The 20,390-nt window shown below is 40.8% G+C and overlaps 1 protein-coding gene across 1 annotated transcript in view; it reads right to left on the reverse strand.

The window, feature by feature from the left end:
• Nucleotides 1-305: 305 nt before the first annotated feature.
• Nucleotides 306-20,390, reverse strand: part of IFIH1 (interferon induced with helicase C domain 1) — a 41,451-nt gene continuing 21,366 nt past the window's right edge. The window contains exons 4-15 of the mRNA XM_054972608.1: nt 14,899-15,122; nt 14,428-14,638; nt 12,278-12,495; nt 9,414-9,530; nt 8,303-8,426; nt 7,970-8,197; nt 6,322-6,584; nt 4,984-5,133; nt 3,766-3,927; nt 2,135-2,325; nt 1,298-1,391; nt 306-1,194 (exon numbers count right to left, since the gene is read on the reverse strand). Coding sequence (XP_054828583.1) covers nt 1,009-1,194; nt 1,298-1,391; nt 2,135-2,325; nt 3,766-3,927; nt 4,984-5,133; nt 6,322-6,584; nt 7,970-8,197; nt 8,303-8,426; nt 9,414-9,530; nt 12,278-12,495; nt 14,428-14,638; nt 14,899-15,122 — 2,168 coding nt within the window. The 3' untranslated portion in view covers nt 306-1,008. The remainder of the gene's footprint in view (nt 1,195-1,297; nt 1,392-2,134; nt 2,326-3,765; nt 3,928-4,983; nt 5,134-6,321; nt 6,585-7,969; nt 8,198-8,302; nt 8,427-9,413; nt 9,531-12,277; nt 12,496-14,427; nt 14,639-14,898; nt 15,123-20,390) is intronic.

The raw sequence follows: 20,390 nt of genomic DNA on the forward strand, positions 1-20,390 counted from the left end.
TATTTGATGAAGGGAGTTCTGAATCTTGAAAACTCATACCCTGGAAACTTAGCGGGTCTTTTAAGGTGCTACTGGACCCAAATCTTGCTTTTCTACTACAGACTAACACGGCTACTCACCTGAAACTTAAGAACATGCTTAATTGTTGCAGATGCCCAGGAATGGAGGGCCACAAGGATCCATCGCAGGACAAAAGCAAGCATTTATCAAACATTAACTTCCATTTTGTTTTTGAGAATGCATCCTCTGCATTTAGGAATTATCCAAACAAATTTTAAAAAGGCAACAAAGACATATTTTTCCTGTTTTTTTATTGACAGACATTGAACTACAAGTTATCCAGTAAGAAATTTATCTAGATGAACTACGTAACATTGTAATGTGCCATAATATATTCAGACCATATAAATATATTTTACCGTGTGTGCGCGTATGTGTAAATCTGGTCAAAAATTAATACAATAGAAATGCCATTTTCTTTTAATTTAACTTCTCAAGAATTTGAAAACACGGAGTAACAAAATAAGCTAACTTAATGCTTCCTGCTGTTTACTGACAGGACGTTTTTATAACGATTTTGCATGGGTCTAATTTTGCTCGTCTTTTTTTTTGTCCTACTGAGATGATGGAACAAAGAACAACCTCCTAAAAGAACAATCCTAAAAGATCCTAAATCCTAATGGTCCTAAAAGAACAATCTCACCCAATACTTGGAATGCATCCATTGACTCCCTGACTTCAGAAATACCATGCTGATTCACACAGTGATATTCATCATCCAATTTTTCTGCCACTGATTTCTTTCTTAATAGCTTGTAGCTGTTACATGCAGACTGCTTCCATTCAAAGGGACTTCTTTGAAGTAAGACAAGAGGTCTTGCCATTCACATATGCCATCACTTGATGCTGCAGTTGCAGAGTCATAAATGTACACGTGTGAATTTGCCTTTATACTTCATACTGAGAAGCACTGTGACCTCCGTTTGTGAGGTCATGCCTCTGGCATTCTTAATCTTCATCACTAGATACACAGTGTTCTGCATAATTGAAATCTGGAAATCTAATAGGCAGCTCGCCCCATCTTTTGAATATTTGGTTTGAAACAGTTTTCTTGTCTTTGAATACAACTACAAACTTCGTTATTTTTAAGCACGGCAGATCTAGACCTCGGTGCACCATCATAGTACCCCAAGCCTGAAAAAAGAAAAAGGAAAACAATTCAGTAAAATCATATTCTATATTGAGTATGCACTGATAAGAAAGACACCCCAAACAAACCAACTTGTAATATACTTACTTGTCCACAGTCTTTGCAGATAATTTCTCCATTTATTTGATAATCGACTTCTTTTGCTTGCAGAGTCCTGTTTTCTCTTACATCATAAAGCTCCCTAAAAAAGTTAGAGAGATAAGAATTTGTTTTTGCAACAGAGAAAAATATTACTTGGTGAACTGATTCTTTTCCTTGGCAGGAACCAATTCAGGGCATAGGACTGTACTGCTCGTGTTCTACAGTAACAGAATCTCTGGAAGCTCCAAATTTTAGCCAGTAAGCACAACTGGTACATTATACTGGGTTTACTGCAGATGTCACACAACTGTATACCTGTGTTCAAGAACTCTGATTGCACTCAGGTTTTCAGGGCACAGCTAGATGAAACCCCAAGATATTCACAGTTATGCAGAATGCCTCGGGTTCAATATCTGGTATGTCCAGATAAATGCAAGAAGTATGAGAAAAGACATTTCTTTGCCTGACATCCTGAGAACTGCTGCAAGTCACAGTAGACAATAGGGACGTGCGCTTCAGGTTTCAGATTTGGATTTTTAACCTGAATCAGGCCCGATATGGAAAGATTTGGGATTCTCGAATTGGCCCCAGCATTGCTGAGCCGATTTGGGAATCCCGAAGCAAAGCTTTCCGAAGCGATTTGTATCGCTTTGGGAAGCTTCGGGCAAAGCAGCAGCAGCTGGCCCACAGCACTTTTCTAGCTGTTTGCATTTGCAAATAACAAGAGTTTCAAACGTCCCACCCTGCCACTTTTTTTCAGCCAATGGGAGGGGGAGGGACTATACTGGCTATACTGGTGGTAGCACAAACTCCAGAGAAAACATGCCAGAAAACCCCACTTACTGGAATTCGTTTTTGGCATTGACATGATGCATCTTTTCAATAACTTGTATGTCTTCTCCTGAACATATTTGCTTGTGGCAATTTTTGCAGAGGAACTTGATCAAAGATGGGTTTTGCTTGTATGTTTTACGCTGCTCTTTCTTCGCCTTCATTTTGACTTCCATTTTACTTTGCAGCTGAAAGCCTAGGATCTAACAATGTAACAAATACACAAAAAGTTGTAATCCAGTTATGAAATAGACAAATTTTGTGATTTTTGAGGTGATCTCAAACCAAACTTCAAATTCTTCAAGTATGAAAACTCTTACTGGTTATTTTTTTTAAAAAAACATTAACTTCAAGATAGTGCTTCTATGTTTCTGCCTATCAGCTACTAAACCAGATTGCAGATCATCTACGTTACATTTGTTTACTTGGTATGCTTTGGTTTATAGTTTGACATTTTAAGTAGCATACTGTGTTGGTAGGTTTTTTTGCTTACAAGGGAAGAAATAATTCAGACTGTCAAATAAAACTTCAGTAACACATTTATTTTTAAGTGGGTTCTAAGATGTATGGATGCATTTGCAGCAGCCGTTTTTCTCATGGCCAGACTATGTTCACGTATAAAGTGAAATTGGTGTGCAAGTCCCGATTTTCACATCAAACGGAGCATGTGGATAGGGAAGCAACACATGGCCAGTCGCTCGATGGGGGTGGGGGTGGATCCCTTGTAAGCCGCAGAACAAAAGTCTTTTTATTAATATATCTGCAGATTAGTATTAAGATTCTAATTTTTTTGTTTCTCTGCTCCAGTTGCCTTTGATGAATCTTGAAATCTCACCAACTAATTCAACTGACAATACAAGCCTACGTAGAGTAACGCTAACCTAAGTCTATTTGAATCAATGTGACTAGAATAATTATGCACAGGATTTCACGGTGACTCTGCCACACATGCTGCTTTCCATTTTAAGATTTCAACAGTAGTCTTGGAGATATTTCTCTCTGTGTCATGAAGCATCATGCTATAGAGGGGTCTGTTATTTTATCTTGGTTTGTTTGTTTATTATTATTACGGTCCTTAGACCAAACATACAAAAATAAACACATATTTGAAACACTACATAAAAGTTTAAAAACAGTTTAAAATCGGATTTGGTATCTAGGTATCTTAAGATTTTCTTATTCTGAGTATTGCCAGGCAAAAGCTGACTACTTGATACGTGATCTTTGCATCTTTATCAGATAAAAGAAACTTCAGTTTAGCTTTTTTGGAGAGGTCTAGATTTCCGCGGAATAACTTATTGCATGCCAACTTATAATACAGACATAAGAAAAACGTATGTTCCAGAGTCTTAACCTCCCTTGTCTGGTTTTAAATTGGATTTTTTTAAAGCATTATTGTAAGCCACCTTGAACCACGTGGAAAGGTGAGATATGTCTGTGTGCACTTGCGCGTGCACACACACTCACTCACACTCCCCCCCCCCAAATTGAACTGAACATCCAAACTTTTGGGAATCTCAAAAGCTTCACTGTTTTGTGATATTTTGAGGGATCCTAATAAAAAGGTATTACAACCAGTCTTGGTTTTGGACTGCTACAGAACGAATGAGCTGAATTGGTCCTGATTAAGTTATGGACAGTACCTTACGAGAATATTCTTCTTGGGGCATCTCCTGGACACGTTTAATTGCTTTATACATCATTTTCTCACGAAAAATATTCACATTTTCACGCTCAACAGCTCCAGATCCATCCGATGCCACAAGTACATAGGTACTTTCATCAGCTCGAGCTCTTCCACGTGCCTGGGATAGACATGAGGCAACAGTAATATGAATAAATATAGAATGCATATGGATATACAAAGAAACATGTTGTTTTTTTTTAACTCATGCACAAAGAGAAATGATGGATTAGATTAAAAAATTCATCAGCTCCTACGCCCACTGCTGGTGAAAATGTAACTTCATCAAAAAAACCCCTCTGGAAATCACAAAAAACTCCCACATTAACAAACGGGTCCAATAAAATATGGGAACATTTCATAATTGAAAAAGTAACAGATAGCCTTATTAAAGCTGAGGCTTACCCCAAACCAACTGATTTCACAGAGAAATGGTACCTGTTTTTTGAATCCATCACCACCAATAATGTACAACTAGAAATATAACTATATCATTTATTCATTTATTAATAAACTACCTGATAACACTGCTCAAGATGATGAATTGATTCACCAACCAAATCTTCTCCAATTAATTAAATAAAGTCCAACATAGCACAACAGAGAACTTTACCTTTCAAAGTCTCCAAAGAAACTAAAATCATAAATAACATCTTTTATTGTAAATGTTAGACTTGATGTTGAAAGGAAGTTGCATTTGTTGTGTGATTAAAAAAACTGAAAAATAAAGTTTAAAAAAAATTCCATCAGCATCCTATTTCCCACAATGGTATAAATCATATACCACAAGTGGTATAAATCACGTAGCTGAAGAATTTTTTTTTTTGGCCCTGAATACACTTCTAATTGATTTCATTTGGTGTCCCCCAATTTCTAGTATTTTCTCCACATAACACATGATTTTATAAACCTATCTTTTCTCTTAACTTAAAAAGTCCATCAGCCCAAAGTCTCTGGACTTTTCTTACAGGGGAGGTGCTCCAACCCTTATCACTTTGGTGGTCCTTTGGTAGCAGATAAAATGTGCTTCACACAAAATGCTGTTGTGGTTAATCATTTACAGTCATGGATTCTTAAAACAGTTAATTCATTTCTCCACCACCAGATGGCTTTTAAATTCACAGAAGATAAATTACAGGTTGGGTGGGGGGACTCCTAGGAGTTCAATATAACATACCTGCATCATAGCTATTTCATTGGTAACAAGGCCATAGCGTATAACGATGTTACATTCCTTGATATCCAGGCCTTCTTCTGCCACGGTAGTAGCAATGAGTAGGTTAACTTTTCCATTGCGGAATTTTTCAATCACGTCCTTTTGTTCATTCTGTACCAACATAGTAATGGTCAGAGATTTACTAACTGAACAAACATGCATTCCAACAATCAAAATGATTCTTTCGGCTTTACTGAGTTGTTCATAACTGAAAAAGTAACAGATAGCCTTATTAAAGCTGTATTTGGTTACCTCAGGGGAAGGGGGAAAAGACAACAAACTAATTTTCCCCATTGGTCTGCCATACTCATGTCTGATGGGTATCTGAAGAAGTGAGCTGTGGGTCACAAAAACTCATACCCTACCACAAATTTTGTTAATCTTATAGGTGCTACTGGACTCTTGCTCTTTCCTACTGCTACAGACAGACTAACATGGCTACCCATCTTGATCTGTCTGATGGAGTGATGCATTGTACTGTCTGAGAGCCCAGACTCTGTATTGATCCTGTCTATGTAGTATGTAAATCATACAGATTTGAGATTTAGAGTGCCAAGAAGGCAGTCTATGTTTAGTTGTGCAATTCCTGTTAATTTCAGCAGGCAAACAGTTCCATTGGATTGTGTCTGAGGTCTTCTACAAACTGTTAAATTAATAAACTATGTTTCCAAATGATTTAAGAGCAAGATTTGGGTCCAGTAGTTGGGCTACTGGACTTGAATTTTGCACAAAGCAACACAGCTATCCATATGAAACTATCCAAATGGTTTAAAGCAGTCAATTAAGATAACAAAACTAAAAGTCAGTAATTTTTTTCTTGTTCCTTTTGCTTCAGTAGTCTAATTTCATAACTCATGTGACTCAAAATAGGTCTGTTCTGCTTCTTATTATTATCTTTACAGTATGCATTGAAATCAATGCAAATCTCACTAGCAGTTGTAATAGGGAGAGAAAAAGAGAGTTCAGAGTTTGTTCATAGTAGAAGGAATTTTATATGCATTCAAAAGACATTGCATATCCCTACAGTATTAGCAGTTGGTGTCTATGTTACACCTTCTGCCAAATTAAAACGTTTCTTTGTTCTCTTGAGACCAAAAAAAGTTATTCGTCTTTAAATAATTTCTCCTAGAATAATACTTTCTTTGATTTCTGTTAGACCTTCTTTTGGGGCGCTTAGTCTCACATGCTCACAGAATCAGTGGCAGAGTTGAGATGGGCTAGTATTCTTCCTCTGACCGATTAAGAAGTCTTCTCCCTGGCGGAAAAATCTGGTATAACGTTTTACGCTTCGTTCTTTACCTGAGTCATAGGCTTAAATTCACTATTGTGTCCGGCTCCGATAAGGTAATGAGCTTTCACTCCAACTTCTTCGAACTTTGAGTTCTCTTTAATCCACTGATAGAGGGCATAGGCACTCTGCCGAGTCTTTGTGAAAATGATTCCTCTAGGCTTAGCCACAGGCTCCTTTGTGAACTCATGCAGCAAAGTTTCACGCAACTTTGTCAGCTTTTTGTTTTCAAACTGTTCCTTAGAAGCTAGCTCTTTCAACTCCTTTTCTTTGGCTTTTAAAATAACAGATAAAAATAAATCTCAAATTTTAAACGGTGGGAAGAATTTGAAGTAATAAGAAGAATTATATTAATTGGGATATAATTCTTATCCTGTTTACAAGGTATTTCCCCCCTGCCGATTCTAATTCCCATTGTACATTCGTATGTTGAACATCACTTTGTTTCCAAGGGTCTCCCCTCCATCCACTGATTCCCAGTTAGCTGGTTATAGGAGAGTCCAGGGACTGGGTGGGAGTGAAGAAAGGAAGAGGGTGGAAAAGAGCTCTTCTCCAAGTAGAGTCACTCAGTATTTTGGATCTAACCCAGTAACATACTCAAGGTGCCCAGTGAGCTTCATGGCTAGCAGCGATTTGAACCGAGATCTCCCCAATTAAAGCCCAACACTGTAGCCACCATACCACACTGGTTTTGATCTATTTCTAAATAGTCTATTTAGTTACGTGCATTGTATGGTGTATTTAATAAAGCCAAGGAGACAGGTTTATGATGGAAATTTATGATAGTTAATGGAGCATACCAGCAAATTTCAGAAGCAAATCATCCCACGTTTTATATATTACAGCAAAGCTTTTGACTGTTTGGATCACGAGAGCTACTAACGGTGTTAGAAGAAAAGCAACTGTTAGGGTCACCCTCTTTCTCCAGCTCACCATATCCCCTGCAGTGCCCAGTACACCAATGTGCATGCTGGAAATCTCTTTATTTCTTGCTGAATGCCTCATTCCACCAAAGAAAGCGGTGGCGAAAACATGTTTTTATTTTTATTGCTGTGCAAGTTTGCTGATGTTTCTTGGAGCCAGAAGGAGGTATATTGCTTTAACATATGTAGCTGTAATTAAGGTTTATGTTTTGGGAAAGGACAGCCGAAATTCACATAACAGGACTTTGGAGCTGATTTCCCTTAATATTCCAAGCGAAGGAAGGGACACAATAACCAATGAGGCTACAGAAAGAAATGCAACAGAAGTAGCAATGAGTAAGTGGTTAAGTGGTTTGGCTGTGAATCAGCACTCTACTGGTTCAAATCCCACTACTGTCATGAGCTCAGTAGGTGGCCTTGGGTAAGCCACTCCTCTCAACCCCAGCTCCCCAGTTGTATTGTGGGGACAATAATCATACTAACTTGTTCACCGCTATGGGTGATGCACTAATCCGTCTAGAAGAGCGGGATATACGCACAGTTATTATTATTATTATTATAACTATCTGGTATCATCACTATGGAAGCATAACCTATAATCTCCAAACTACATATTGCTAAGTAACCTCTCAGCCCTATGGCATGACCTAACCAAAAGGAATAGCTAGATTGCAACCCTCGTCAATACAGATTTTTACAATGTTCAAAACCATTTGCTCAAGAGTCTCATGCTCACCATAAAATAAATCTATAAGGAATGTGTCTGTTTCGTCTAGTTTTGATGCTGTTATTTCATCCTCTTCTTCATCCTCTGCCATCTTCTTGCTCCTTTCTTCCTGATAGAAGCTTTTGAGATGTTTGTACGCATCCATCATTCGGATGGTGTCATTAATTTGCAAGGCGTCATTGTATTTCTTCAAATGCTCTGCACAGACACGTTCTTTGCGATCCTCTTCTTTAGCAGCTAGTCAGAAAAAAATACACCCTCAAAATTAATTGACAGTGGTCTGGAAGAGCCCTGGGCATCCAAAGAAGAAGCACCTTTAAAAGATTTAATGTGAAGAGTTACCTTTCTTCTCCTCTTGAATAATCCACTGTTCATAGGTCTGAGATCCAAACTCAAAGTTTGGATTCAACTTGCAATATGCCTGGATCTCTGTCATTATGCTTATGAGTTTTTCTCTGAATGGATCCTAAAAATGAAACACATGAAAATCCAATTAAAGCAATGTGCTGGATACTCTTTCCAACAAGGCATAGAATCCCACTGGTTTAAATACAATCTAGAGGAACTTGCTGAAAATAAGCATGTGGTGGTCCCTTGCAAAATGCACCTTCTGCTTCATAGCAAAACAACAAATGCAACCAATGAAACTGAGCAAACAACATGCAAGAATCCTGCAGGTCAGTTGAATCAATGCTGTAATCCTCAGCTAATTAGAAGTTAGCACTTTAAGGCTCCTGGCCAAAATTCCGATACAAAGGGGGAGGAGAAAACATCTATCTATGGCAAGTTGTACCAGAAATAGGAGGAGACAGGGACTGAAATCTCAGGCTACCACCTCTCAGTTGCTCCTCAAAGACCTCCCTAAGAATACTAACAGTTGATCACAATTAAAAAGTCATTTCGTGACTGAAAGAAGCTTTGACTTCTTTCCCTATTTAGAAGCCAGAGACCATTTTTAGCAATATCTGTGGTTCCAATACCATGTTCCGGAAACAGAAAGACAGGATACAGTTGTTTGAGAGAGAGAGAGAGAGAGAGAGAGAGAGAGACATGTGAGGCTTCTGTATTACACAGACTGTGAACCAAGTGATTGAGGAAAAAGAAGGCCAGCTGAACCTTCAAAGAACTTCCCACAAAGCATCAAGCGGCTCCAGTCTCAGACCTGTTCTACTCATGATGTACATTTTAGGGTGGACCACTGGGTTAGTCAGATGCTTCAGTGGAAGAAATGGAAGGCAGGTTGCCACGGCCTGGACCTTTCGCACAGAACTGCAAACTTCTTGAACCAATAATATCTTATTACATACCATGTTTCTGAAGTGTAAATACTCATTTAAGAATGTTTGAACAGACAAAAACTTCCAACTGAAAAAAATTTGTACCCTCACGGTGGGCAAGAACACTCTCTGCAGGTCACAGACCTCCCCCTTCAATGATTTTATGTAGCACATACCTTCCGTTTGTCATCTGCAATCTCAAATTTTTTTTTGGGTTCCTTCACTTGACTGATCAGTTGCGAGGCATGGTCTTTAACAGTCATGATCCTATCTGCATCAAGATTAGCACATATCTGGAAGAAGAAATGATATTACAGAAATAATGTGTGCATTTCATGAATAATGCTGTCTAAAAAATGTCTCTCTCTCTCCCAGGGTATTAATCATAAACATATTCCCCGATTAACCTTTCATAGCCTCAGATGATCAGCAAGTGTGCCTAACCAAATGCCAGGGATTTTGGCTAGAATTCTTGTAAATTTTGATCAGATTATTCTAAAGCTCAGTTAGTTTGAACAATGTTTGGTTTCCTCTTCCTCTGGTTTACTCATCACCAGCTGATCATTTCTTAAAATTCCTTTGCAATTAGACAAATTAATGTTTGTTTTTAAAAAGTAACCCACACAAATCTATCCAACAAAACATCTTACTCTCACCTAAAAAGCCAGCCAGCAACAACAAAATCAGCTCCTTGCAGAAGACAAAACTTTACCACATTCTATATTGAGGTACACATACGTATGTGCTTGAACTTACACCAAAATGAACTGTTTACAATTAAGTTCTCTGGATTTACAAATGTGATAAAGTTCAATAATGGTCATACTCTTTCCATGAACTTAGGAAGATGTAAAGATTACTTATTCTGAGTGTTGGTTTAAATGTCAAATTGCTCACCTTGAGTCATCAGCAGAGGATAGCTATATTGATTGTCCTCTGGCTCCTAACACATCTAACAAGCAAACTTTTGTCAAAGTACTTATTAGGGTTCTATGTCTTTTAGACCACTGAATGGACAAATGGGTTCTATCATTCTCCAGGAGAAAGTACACATTCCAAGTGATGCACAGCTGCTGGTGAAAATGGCAACCCCCTTTTTGCCTCAAGCTCTCCTCCCCACCTCGAAATCTGCCTCACTGTTTTTCTGACCTTATCACAGGGAGCATTTTCCTGCCTCTGACTGCAGTATCCACTGGCAGGGCAAGGCATGTGATGATGCCATGACACACAAAAGGGAAGAGGGGAAGATTCAACAGGGGGATGCTATTTTCCCTAGCAGCCCTCTGAAATGTACCCTTCAGCCTAATTCAGAGCTGGAAATCTAATTGCTCTTTAAGGTGCTACTGAATCCAAAGATTGCAGAAAAAAACAGGGTTGTGCTTACCTATAAGTGTTGTTCCTCAAGTGGTCTTCTGTGCAGGCCCACATGGTATCTGCGCATGAGCAGACCAGCCATAAAGCTTCTAAAGGCACGAGACACTCGCCTAGCTTTTTCATGCGCTTCCCCTCCCAGGTGCGGCTATAAAAGGTGGGGTGAACAGCTTTGTCCCTCAGTTCTCCAAGTTGCCAGTGTAGAAGGAAGATAAGAAAAAGAGTACATGGTGGGGAAGGAAAGAGGGATGCGTGCCGGCACAGAAGACCACTGGAGGGTCTCGGTAACCTGACTCTTCTTGTTTGGTCTTGACATATTATTCAGCTCTTTTTTTTTTGATGTCGCTGGAGTTGAAGGCAGTTTGGACCACATATCTTTGGTCACATCAAGCATACACTGCGTGATCAGAAATGCCGCCGGTCCGGCCGCTTCTGAGTGTAGGACCCTTGAAGTCTGGATCTGAAGAGGTCGGAGCAGAGCAGGTCACCTCAATGTCCAGAGTTCTCACCATCTGAACTAAGTGCTCAGTGCAGAAGCAGAGATCCTCACTCGGGGTTCCAAGTGATTTTCATTTTCTGATGGAACCGAGGAACCCCTCTATCTTTCCACAGGTCATATTGGTGACGGCGGCAGTGGAGAAATGGCTGTAGGTGGTTCTATGACTTTAGGAATTTCACCCTCTGAGAGAGACAAAACTGAAGCGGAACGACGTCTGGGAGTCGGGGACAGAGTTCTCAGAACCTTGGATGGGCCTGATGCAACCGAAACGGTCGGGGCCAAAGAAGAGGATTTCTTCCTCTTGAGTGACTTAGAAGTCGACGGCTTAATCAACATGTTTCGACTTGAGGTTTGGCTTTCCTGCAGGTGGCTCTGGCACTAAAGGTGGAACCAACGAAGACACGGCTGGAACTGACTGGTCCTTCTGAGCCGTGTTAGGCGCCAAACATGCTGGAGGAACTGAGGAGGCCCATTCTGGGCCCGGTCCTTTATCTATGGCATTACAATTGGAGTCAGTAGAGCCCTTCAGGGCTGACTCCCAAAGAGCCACTTAAAGCTGCCACACCCTTTCATGGCACCCTTTGGGAGTAAATTGTTTGCAGACGACACACTGGAAGGTGTCATGGCCCTCACCCAGGCAAAGAAGGCATTTGTCATGCCTATCCAATTAGGCCATCTTCATCCCACAATGGAAACACTTCTTGAAGAGAGCCTTCAACACCATGAAACTGAAGGCCCTAACTTGCATACAGAGTGATGGAACTGAGGAGCGAAGATACGTCTTTCAGCAGCAGCAAAAGAAGAACTGAGGGAGGGAGCCGCTGGCCCTGCCTTTTATAACTGCGCCTGGGGGGAAAGACCACTAAAAGGCTAGGCAAGTGTCTTGTGCCTCTAGGAGCTTTGGAACATCTGTGGCTGGCCTGTGCATGAGCAGATGTCGGACTGGACAGAAGACACAACAATGAACCCAATTCATTTTGTCTGCATCTGGAGTCGACAAAGAAACAAAGGCCCAATCCTGACAGAAGTCAACTATCCAGGAGGAGAGAATAGTAAAAACAGAGCGCTGAGCAGAACTCAAGAGGGTCCACAGTCTCACACTCTCTTTTAAACAGTGGCTTTCCTCACAATACCCTACACCATAGAAACAGTAACTTCAAGGTGACTTACTTTCAGAATATGTTCCTCAGCTTTTGAATGGTTTTTTGCACCTCCAACACCAGGTGAAGCTGTCAGTCCCAGGATCTGTGGCTGAGTAGTTCGTAATTTGTTCTCTTTGCTTTTCTTCTCATTTTCCCTCTTTTGTTTCAAATAACGGCGCATGATATTGTTATAGACACCTTCCTTGTGAGTATGATGGCATTCATCAATAACTATCAGAGAGAACACTGTAAGACATTCAATGCAAACTGGTTAGTTCTCCTGCATACAACACCTCAGTAAAAACAATTCATTTTTTGTTGAAGAGGTTGGTTTATTACAACCCAAAATATACATGCCTCAGAATACACTTAAGTTTTAAGAAATATCCCTGAAATAGGTACAGCGTCAAACGACACTTCTCTTATTCCAGGCGTGTTTGTACTTCTTATACAGGTAAACTATAAAATAATGCACAATTCCACAACATGACTACTGCAGCATATTTTATGTAGGGCACTGAAGACCATTCAGAAATGGTTGGTTGGTCAGGAGTGTGGAAGTTTGGCTTGTCAACTGATACATATTACACAGTTTTAAAAGAGTCTTACTGGTCATCTTAGTTTCCAGGCTATTTCATAGTCTGGATCTGGAATATTCAAGAAAGCATTTCGTCCCATATTCTTCCCCCCTCCTTCCGCTATGATTTCAAATTTGGAGGCAAGGCCTTATTTTATGAGCCACTGCTACCTTCTGAGGTGAGGTTAGCCTCTACCAAGAGAAGACAAGGTCTCTTGGGTGGTGGCCTTGCGGAATTCTTTCCTGAGGGAAATCTCTGTTGTTTTATTTTGTTGGGCATTTGATTATTTCTTTAGCATCTAGATTGACTCATGTATTCCTAAATTCTAATGTTTATTGTAAGCAGGCTTATATAATTTTTGTAAATGTGATTTGTTGTATTTTATTTTTCATTACAAATATTCAGTGCTTTTTTTCTAAAAAATGTTTAGAGGTACTCTCAGTTGGAGTTGGTTTAGTGGGAATTCCAACATTTTAAAATTTTTACTTTCTCCCGTTAGATTCACAAAATGTTTAGAGGTATGCATCCCCCCAGAAAAAAAGCACTGAAAATATTACATGGGGGGGGGGGGAGAAATCCAAACACATATACATACATAGAAATTGGTTTGAATTGCAACTGTAGGACAATCCAAAAATACTATAAACATCAACATCAATGAGGAACTACTTCTAGGCTCAACTAAAGCTTAGGTCAAACTGTGTAATTTCCAAGTCACCTCATTTTCAAGTCTCTTATAATCACCTCAACAATCTCTTTGCTTGACTGGCAACTGTTTTTGGTTACCACAAGATCTTATGCCTCAATGAATCTGTTACGTCTTCAAAGTATTACAAGACTCTCCTTTTATTTTTGCTGTCTTCTTTTATTTTTGCTGTAACAGACAAACACGGCTAGCAATCTCACTTTTCTAGCGTGAAGGAATTTGGAAACAGGACATAATGGAGTGCAGTTTTCTGTCCTATCACTGATCTACCAGCAAAAGAAGGACAACTAGTACAAAATATGGCTCAGCAGGACAGACCAGCTATGCATGCAGAACGCTCCAGGTTCAATCCCTAACATCTACTGTATTTTTTTTAAAGTATCACATTGTAAATAAAATGCAAGACCTCTCTACCTGAGACCCTGTATCAGTACGCACCTTGACAGACCAACAAGTTGACAACATAGCTTTGTGTGTTCAACTATACTTTCTAAAGCAAAATAGCTTGTAGATAACATTATAATGCAGGAAGACATATGTATAGTAGAGTGGTTAGTGTTGGATTAAGAGCCAGGAGATCCAAGTTTAAGTCCCTATTCTGCCATGAAACTTGTCAGGCTAGTCATTCTTTCTTTCTCTCTCAGCCTAACCTATCTCAAAAGATTGGTGAGAAGATAATGGGGACTGGAGAACCATGCACCCTGAGCCCCTTGGAGGAAGCATGGAATAAAAATGCACTGGCTAGATGGTTTATCCACATGTCCATTCATGAATGACTGAGGATGCTAGGCTGATCCTAGTGGGTCAGGATCCTGTATGACTACTCAGTGCAATCCAATGCAGAGTTACTCTAGTATAAGCCCACTGGTTTCAAAATCAGAGCAAAACACGTGCCTGACAAACGGACACCTTCTTCATCATCTCTTTCTGCATTCGACAGCGCATTCTCAAGGATCTGAGCAGTGCAGATAATAACATCATGATCTCGGACAACTTCGGGGAATGAAATTTTCAGCTGAGATTCACCACTCAGCCCAGTTACTTTATAGTGGTGCTTCAGATAAGGGTGAAATTCTTTCCGGAAATGCTGTTCTACCAATGGCACCTGAAGAAATAATTCCAGCAAAAAAACACATAAGGATGGAATTAAATAAACTGTTCTGTTAAAGCTCCACACAAAGTGCTATCTATACAACATTAACCTGGCAACAGTTAGAAGCCAGCAGGTCAGCAGTTCATTCCAGGCATGAGTAACAACAACCAGAAACAGCTGGGTCATGGATCACCTTCTCACTGGTTCAGAGGAATGCCTTCCATCCTACAGATTGTACGATGCATATCAGGAGTGAATGGGAGACAGCATACCTTGTTAACAAGCACTATAACTTTTCCAGGTTTCCCTTCTTCTTTCTTCTTATCCAAATGGTCTTTGGCAATGTAAACAGCCACTCGGGTTTTGCCGCTGCCTGTAGGGAGGCATATGATAATATTCTTCCCTTCCAGTGCTGGTTTGGCCACTTCCATTTGGTAGTCTCTGAGACTCAGCTCTGGTTCAGGTGAAGCTCTTTTGTCCCCATCATCAGCATCATCTGTGGGACAGAGAAACCAAGAGAGATCCATTATGGGCTCTTTCAGGACATGACACTTCCCTCCCCCAAACCACACGTTTAGCTGTAGATAAATATTTAGATCCTAAGCTTTGTTTCCACTTGTACAGTGCCCTTCCCCATGGCACAGCATGTCCCTCCCTATCAAGCACTTCCAGTCATGCAAAGTTGCTTTTGCTTACAGATACCTCCCATGGTACTCTCATTGCTGCTGTGAATGGAGGAAAAGATCATACCAATGCAGGTTTCAGAGAAAATGCAGCAAGGCAGAAAAAGAAAAAAATGTGCAGTCCCGGAGGGGAGACCCAGGAACAAAACTTCTGCGTGGAAGCAACACGAGACCAGTCTCTTTCAGTGAGCTCTGAAGCTGCTAGAACCAGATGAACAGAGACTGCAGGGCAAGGGAGCAAGCAGAAAGGCGGCTTAGGATCCAAGTTAACACCCATACAACCCACCTGGAGTCCAGCAAAACTTCCAAATTTATTCTCTGCTTGCCTGAGACTGCAAAACCATACCAGTGTGAGCGCCACAATGTATGGCTAGTGGGCTGCATTTGGCTTCGCACCTTGTGTGTTGCGTAAGCTCATTCCAGGAATAAAGATCTTAAAAGTTGCCACAGCATCACAAATCAGGCTCCAGGTATATGAATAGGGCAAGTTATGATACTAGAGACATTTCAATCAGAGTGCTGAACCATGCCTGGTGGTGTAACTGAAGCACATTATCAAATGTACATTTACATTTCTTGAACAAAATACAGTCCTCAAGAAAAGGGCCACGAATATCAAGATTAACCTGAAACGAAGAGAGGTCTGTCTAGGGCGCTGTATTAAAAAAAAAAACCAGCATCCAAAATGAAACTGCCTTACACTGTGCCAAATTATTATTCTAGAAAATAAATGTTATTCGTTTTTAAGGTGCCACTGGACTTTTTATTTTTCTAAATTATTGGGCCACCTAGTTCAGCATTATTCACACCAGGAGTATTAATCTTGCAAAGCAAGGAAGCAGGCAGTAAAATGGCAAATTGAAGGCCAAGATGTTTTGCAGAATCTCCAAAAAAATTTTTTTACTATGGAGAACTTAAGGTGTGTGTGTGAGAAATTAAATAAACGACAGTTTAAAAGGACATGGTATGTGTGACAGGTCCTTTCTTTGAAACCAAGGGGACTCCCATTGCCTCTTATGAAATATGGAACCTGGTTGGTTTTGAGATATAAACCCTCCCCTCAGTAATAAGATGTTCTTAAGACAGCAAGTATAAATGTTGTGAAAGAAGTTTTGTATTAAGTACAGAGAGTTCAGAGATCTCTGAAGCTGGAGGTTTAATTAAATAACAAAGACGACTTATTTAAGTACAGCTTATGTGAGGAATTATCTTTAAAGCCTGAAGTTAACCAGTCTGCTTGTCACCAGAGACAGGACTCACAACTCTGAGCCAAGCTACAAGTGACGCCTGACACAGGTTGGACACTTGTCAGCTTCCCTCAAGTTTTGATGGGAAATGAAGGCATCCTGATCTTGCAGATGTAATGGAGAGCCAAGCTGTAAAACCAGGACGCCTACATTTCCCACCAAAACTTGAGGGAAGATGACAAGTGTCCAACCTGTGTCAGGTGTCACTTGTAGCTTGGCTCTCTATCCTCTCCCAGAGGTGGAGTTAAGTACAGCTTATGTGAGGCCACGTCACACTTCCAGGCAGAGCTCCACACAGAAAAGTCTGCCCCCCTTTCTGAGGCAGTTCCCAGCTTTTCCGCCTGTATTCTCCAAGGCAGAACAGACACCTCCCCCCCCACTCATATCTCTCTCTGAAAGGTTGGTGGATGCTGAAGTGGCACTCCCAAAGGCCCAGGTGTGAAACAGCTGAGTGGCTGTTTCCTCCTCAAGGGCAGAAAGGAAAGAAAGCATGTGACAAAATGGAAAATAAAGGCCAAGACATTTCCCAGACTCTTAAACAAGACATTTTACTATGGAAATATTAAGGGGGAAAATAAAAAACCCAAACCAACTGTACTTAAAAAGGACATGATTTGAATTAAAAAGCATGAAAAGTCTATTGTCAAAATATTATGACAGTTAGGGAGAGAAACGGTGCCGACTAAAATGGGCGAAAGCTCTTCACTGAAGAATCTCTAAGGCTATTTGGGAGGGAAATTCTCTCTGGTAAAGCCGTCAGCAACAGCCAATCATAAACAGCGTAATTATTTGTAGATGGTATAATGTGCGTTGAGTTATTTTCCTGTACAGGCAAAATTGTTAAAAGCCAGCTAAATTAACAGAACGTAATGAAGCATGCAGAAAGCAATGTAAATCCTCTTTGAATTGAAGCTTGTGCTTTATGGAAGCCGCTAAAGAACACTTCGTGACTGTCGCTGAACTACCACTTCCTGCATAGAAAGAGCAGTTGTCTATTTTCCTGAGAGGAGGAAGGGGGATGCAGTGAGCGTCAACCTCCTTTGGTTTCCACTAGGCAGGCGCGGACAGATCTTTATCTAGTCCTCCTCTCTCCGATGGCAGAAGACCATACAGCCTCTGCCCCACCCCAAACATTTTCCTTTCAGCTTGTCTTTACATATGGCTACCCACCTGGACCCACTTTTAGCTTCTCAGGCCTTACTCATAGGTAGGCCCTTATTCATCAGTGGCCTTTCCTCATGAGAAGGCAATGCTTGGAGCTGCTTTTAATGGGGGAGTCGTCTTGTTCACCTCTCTGAAGGCTGGTGATGAAACTCATGCAACAGGAAGAGGAATAGCCAGTGTTATGTCACGGGTGTCTGCAGGGTCACAACCATGGGCAGCGGAGCAAAAAGGCTGTGGACAGGAAACACATGCCAAATACCAGGCACGTATGGAACAAGATGGGTTCACAGGTTCAACTCTTCACAAAAGCTCTCCTTTGTCTGTTTTCCTTTCCTGAGCCTGGCTGCTCTCCTCCCTCTCTGGTCACCCAATGGTCCTTGATGTTCTTGCTGTACAGCACCACACTAGCTGCAAAAATCTTAAGTAGTGAGTGTGGGGGGGTGCTCCATGCTGCAAACATGCATATGGAGCATTGGAAGTCTGACTGGTGGGGTAGACAGTGGATGAATAGGGGGAGAGAGAAAGCACAGGAAAGGTCTCTAAACTTCCTATGCAAAAAGTGAATCCTCTCCATGGCTGAGTAACTTCAGCTTGTCATCCTGATGTGCATGCCAGTAAAGGCAGATGTGGTGCCTTTGCTCTCTGTGCATGAGCATGAGTCGCAAGCACACTGTCAAAAGGCAACACAAATAATGGCAGCTGTTTGTAACCCAGCGGGTGGGGCCTTGTGACTCACTTACGGTCGTGATGTGTGAAGACCACTGGTTTGGAACTCACTAAATGCAGCATACCACGTGGTGAGTCTTCTGGCCTCTTCCCTGCACTCCTCACTGGTAACTGCCAATATGGCCTGAGAAACTCCCTGTATTACATTAGGATTTGGGTGAAGTCTGCTAAGTGATACAGTTGGAAACCTGTGTGCTGTGACACTCACGTGTGTTGGGGACCAACCTTTGCACCAACTGTACATTCTAGAAGAACAAGTTCAGATGACACGATGAAAGTGCGGTCACAGCTCTATAGAGGAACATAAATGGTAGGGCAGTGACAAAGGGTTTGGATGAGGTGATACTGGAAGCAGGTCGCTTGCAAGAAGGAAGTGGGAACTAAGCAATCACCAAGTCTTGTGCTGCAGTTCACAACAGAAATATATCCTTTTAACTCCACTGAAGTCAGCTCACTTAGAAGGGTGCAACTGTGCTTGAGGTGGCACTGGTAATTACTGCTGCTGTTGCCCATTTGCACAACACTGCCCCGTATGTTTTCTAACACTGGAGTTACTTGGCCCTACGCATAAGGCAGCTTTTGATTCACTGCGTCTGGTGAGTGCAAATGTCTAGATCTTATTTCATGCTTGCTAGAGTACAATGAAGAAGGTCGTACCTGAATCACCACTGACAAGGCTGACCTGTCCGAGGCTTTCGTTTGCATCACTGACACTTGCGTCTTGCAAACTAACATCAGATTCTACTGGGCAAAACATGTAAGCAAGGTCACCCCAGAACATTTCATGACATGCCGTTCTCTGTCTCAGGTTAACACAGTGCAACATGACACACCAGAACAGCCCCACTGTTGTTCATTTTTTTTTTAAAGTTTGTTTTCTTCCGAAACAGAAGCCTCTGCTTAGGGGTAACAGCCAAAACCAATCAAGAGTATTGTCAAATGAACAAATTTGGACTTGTCATGTTACCATTACCAGCTCTCTCTTAATACGTGGGAGATGCAGTCTTGAAAACTAATCTAAAGCAGCTTCGCATGCGCAAGGGCTACTAATACGAACATGCAGGATAAACGTCTGTATGTTTCCATGTACTGAAACTATACTAAAACTTTTGCCATCCTTATACTGCCTTAAAACAGAAGCTGCAGAGCGCCACCTAGTGTTCTGCAATAAACCTGTATGCTCCAGAAGACAACTCAAAAGGCATATAATGCATTTGCTGAAGTGAGCTCTAGCTAGCAAAAGGAATAAACTTGATTAGTCTTAAAGGTGACACAATATCTGTTCTATTTAACTGCAACAGACTAGCACGGCTACCAATGGGAAATTATTTAAGGAAGAACAGTTTCACAAAAGGAGCTAGTGGTTGGTGTTGAGGATGGCTATTCTCCTACATAAATAATCACACCTCTTGTACTTCATGACCTTCATGAATATGTATGTGTGTGTATATATATATATATATATATACACACACACACACACACACATTCATACTTCATGCTGTAGAAAAAAAATAAAGCTAACTGTAAATATGTTTCCCTGATCCAGTAAAATGGGTTCTAGTCAAAGACAGATTACGCCTGAAGAAATCTGTTAGTCTTTAAATGGCCGAACAATACTTTGTCTCATTTTCATGCTTTACTTAGCAATCGATGGCTCTTGCAGTGAACAGCTGGAGGACCAATGTCAGACAGCTGGGCTTAGATCCTATACAATGGTATGTATGTGAATGTATTAAACAGGTGGCGTTCACAAGCATAATGGGAGCTGCAGAGACAAAGGAAAACCCTTTGTTTGAACAGATCCTTTCTATTTATGGTGACCCTATGAATTAACGACCTCCCAACGCCCTCTCGTTAACAGCCTTGCTCAGATTTTGCAAACCAGAGACTCCTTTCATTGAGTTAAGCTATCTCATTTGCTCTGATTTACAGAATTGCATT

This window comes from Eublepharis macularius, chromosome 2, assembly GCF_028583425.1.
Source record: "Eublepharis macularius isolate TG4126 chromosome 2, MPM_Emac_v1.0, whole genome shotgun sequence".
Classification (NCBI taxonomy): Eukaryota; Metazoa; Chordata; class Lepidosauria; order Squamata; family Eublepharidae; genus Eublepharis; species Eublepharis macularius.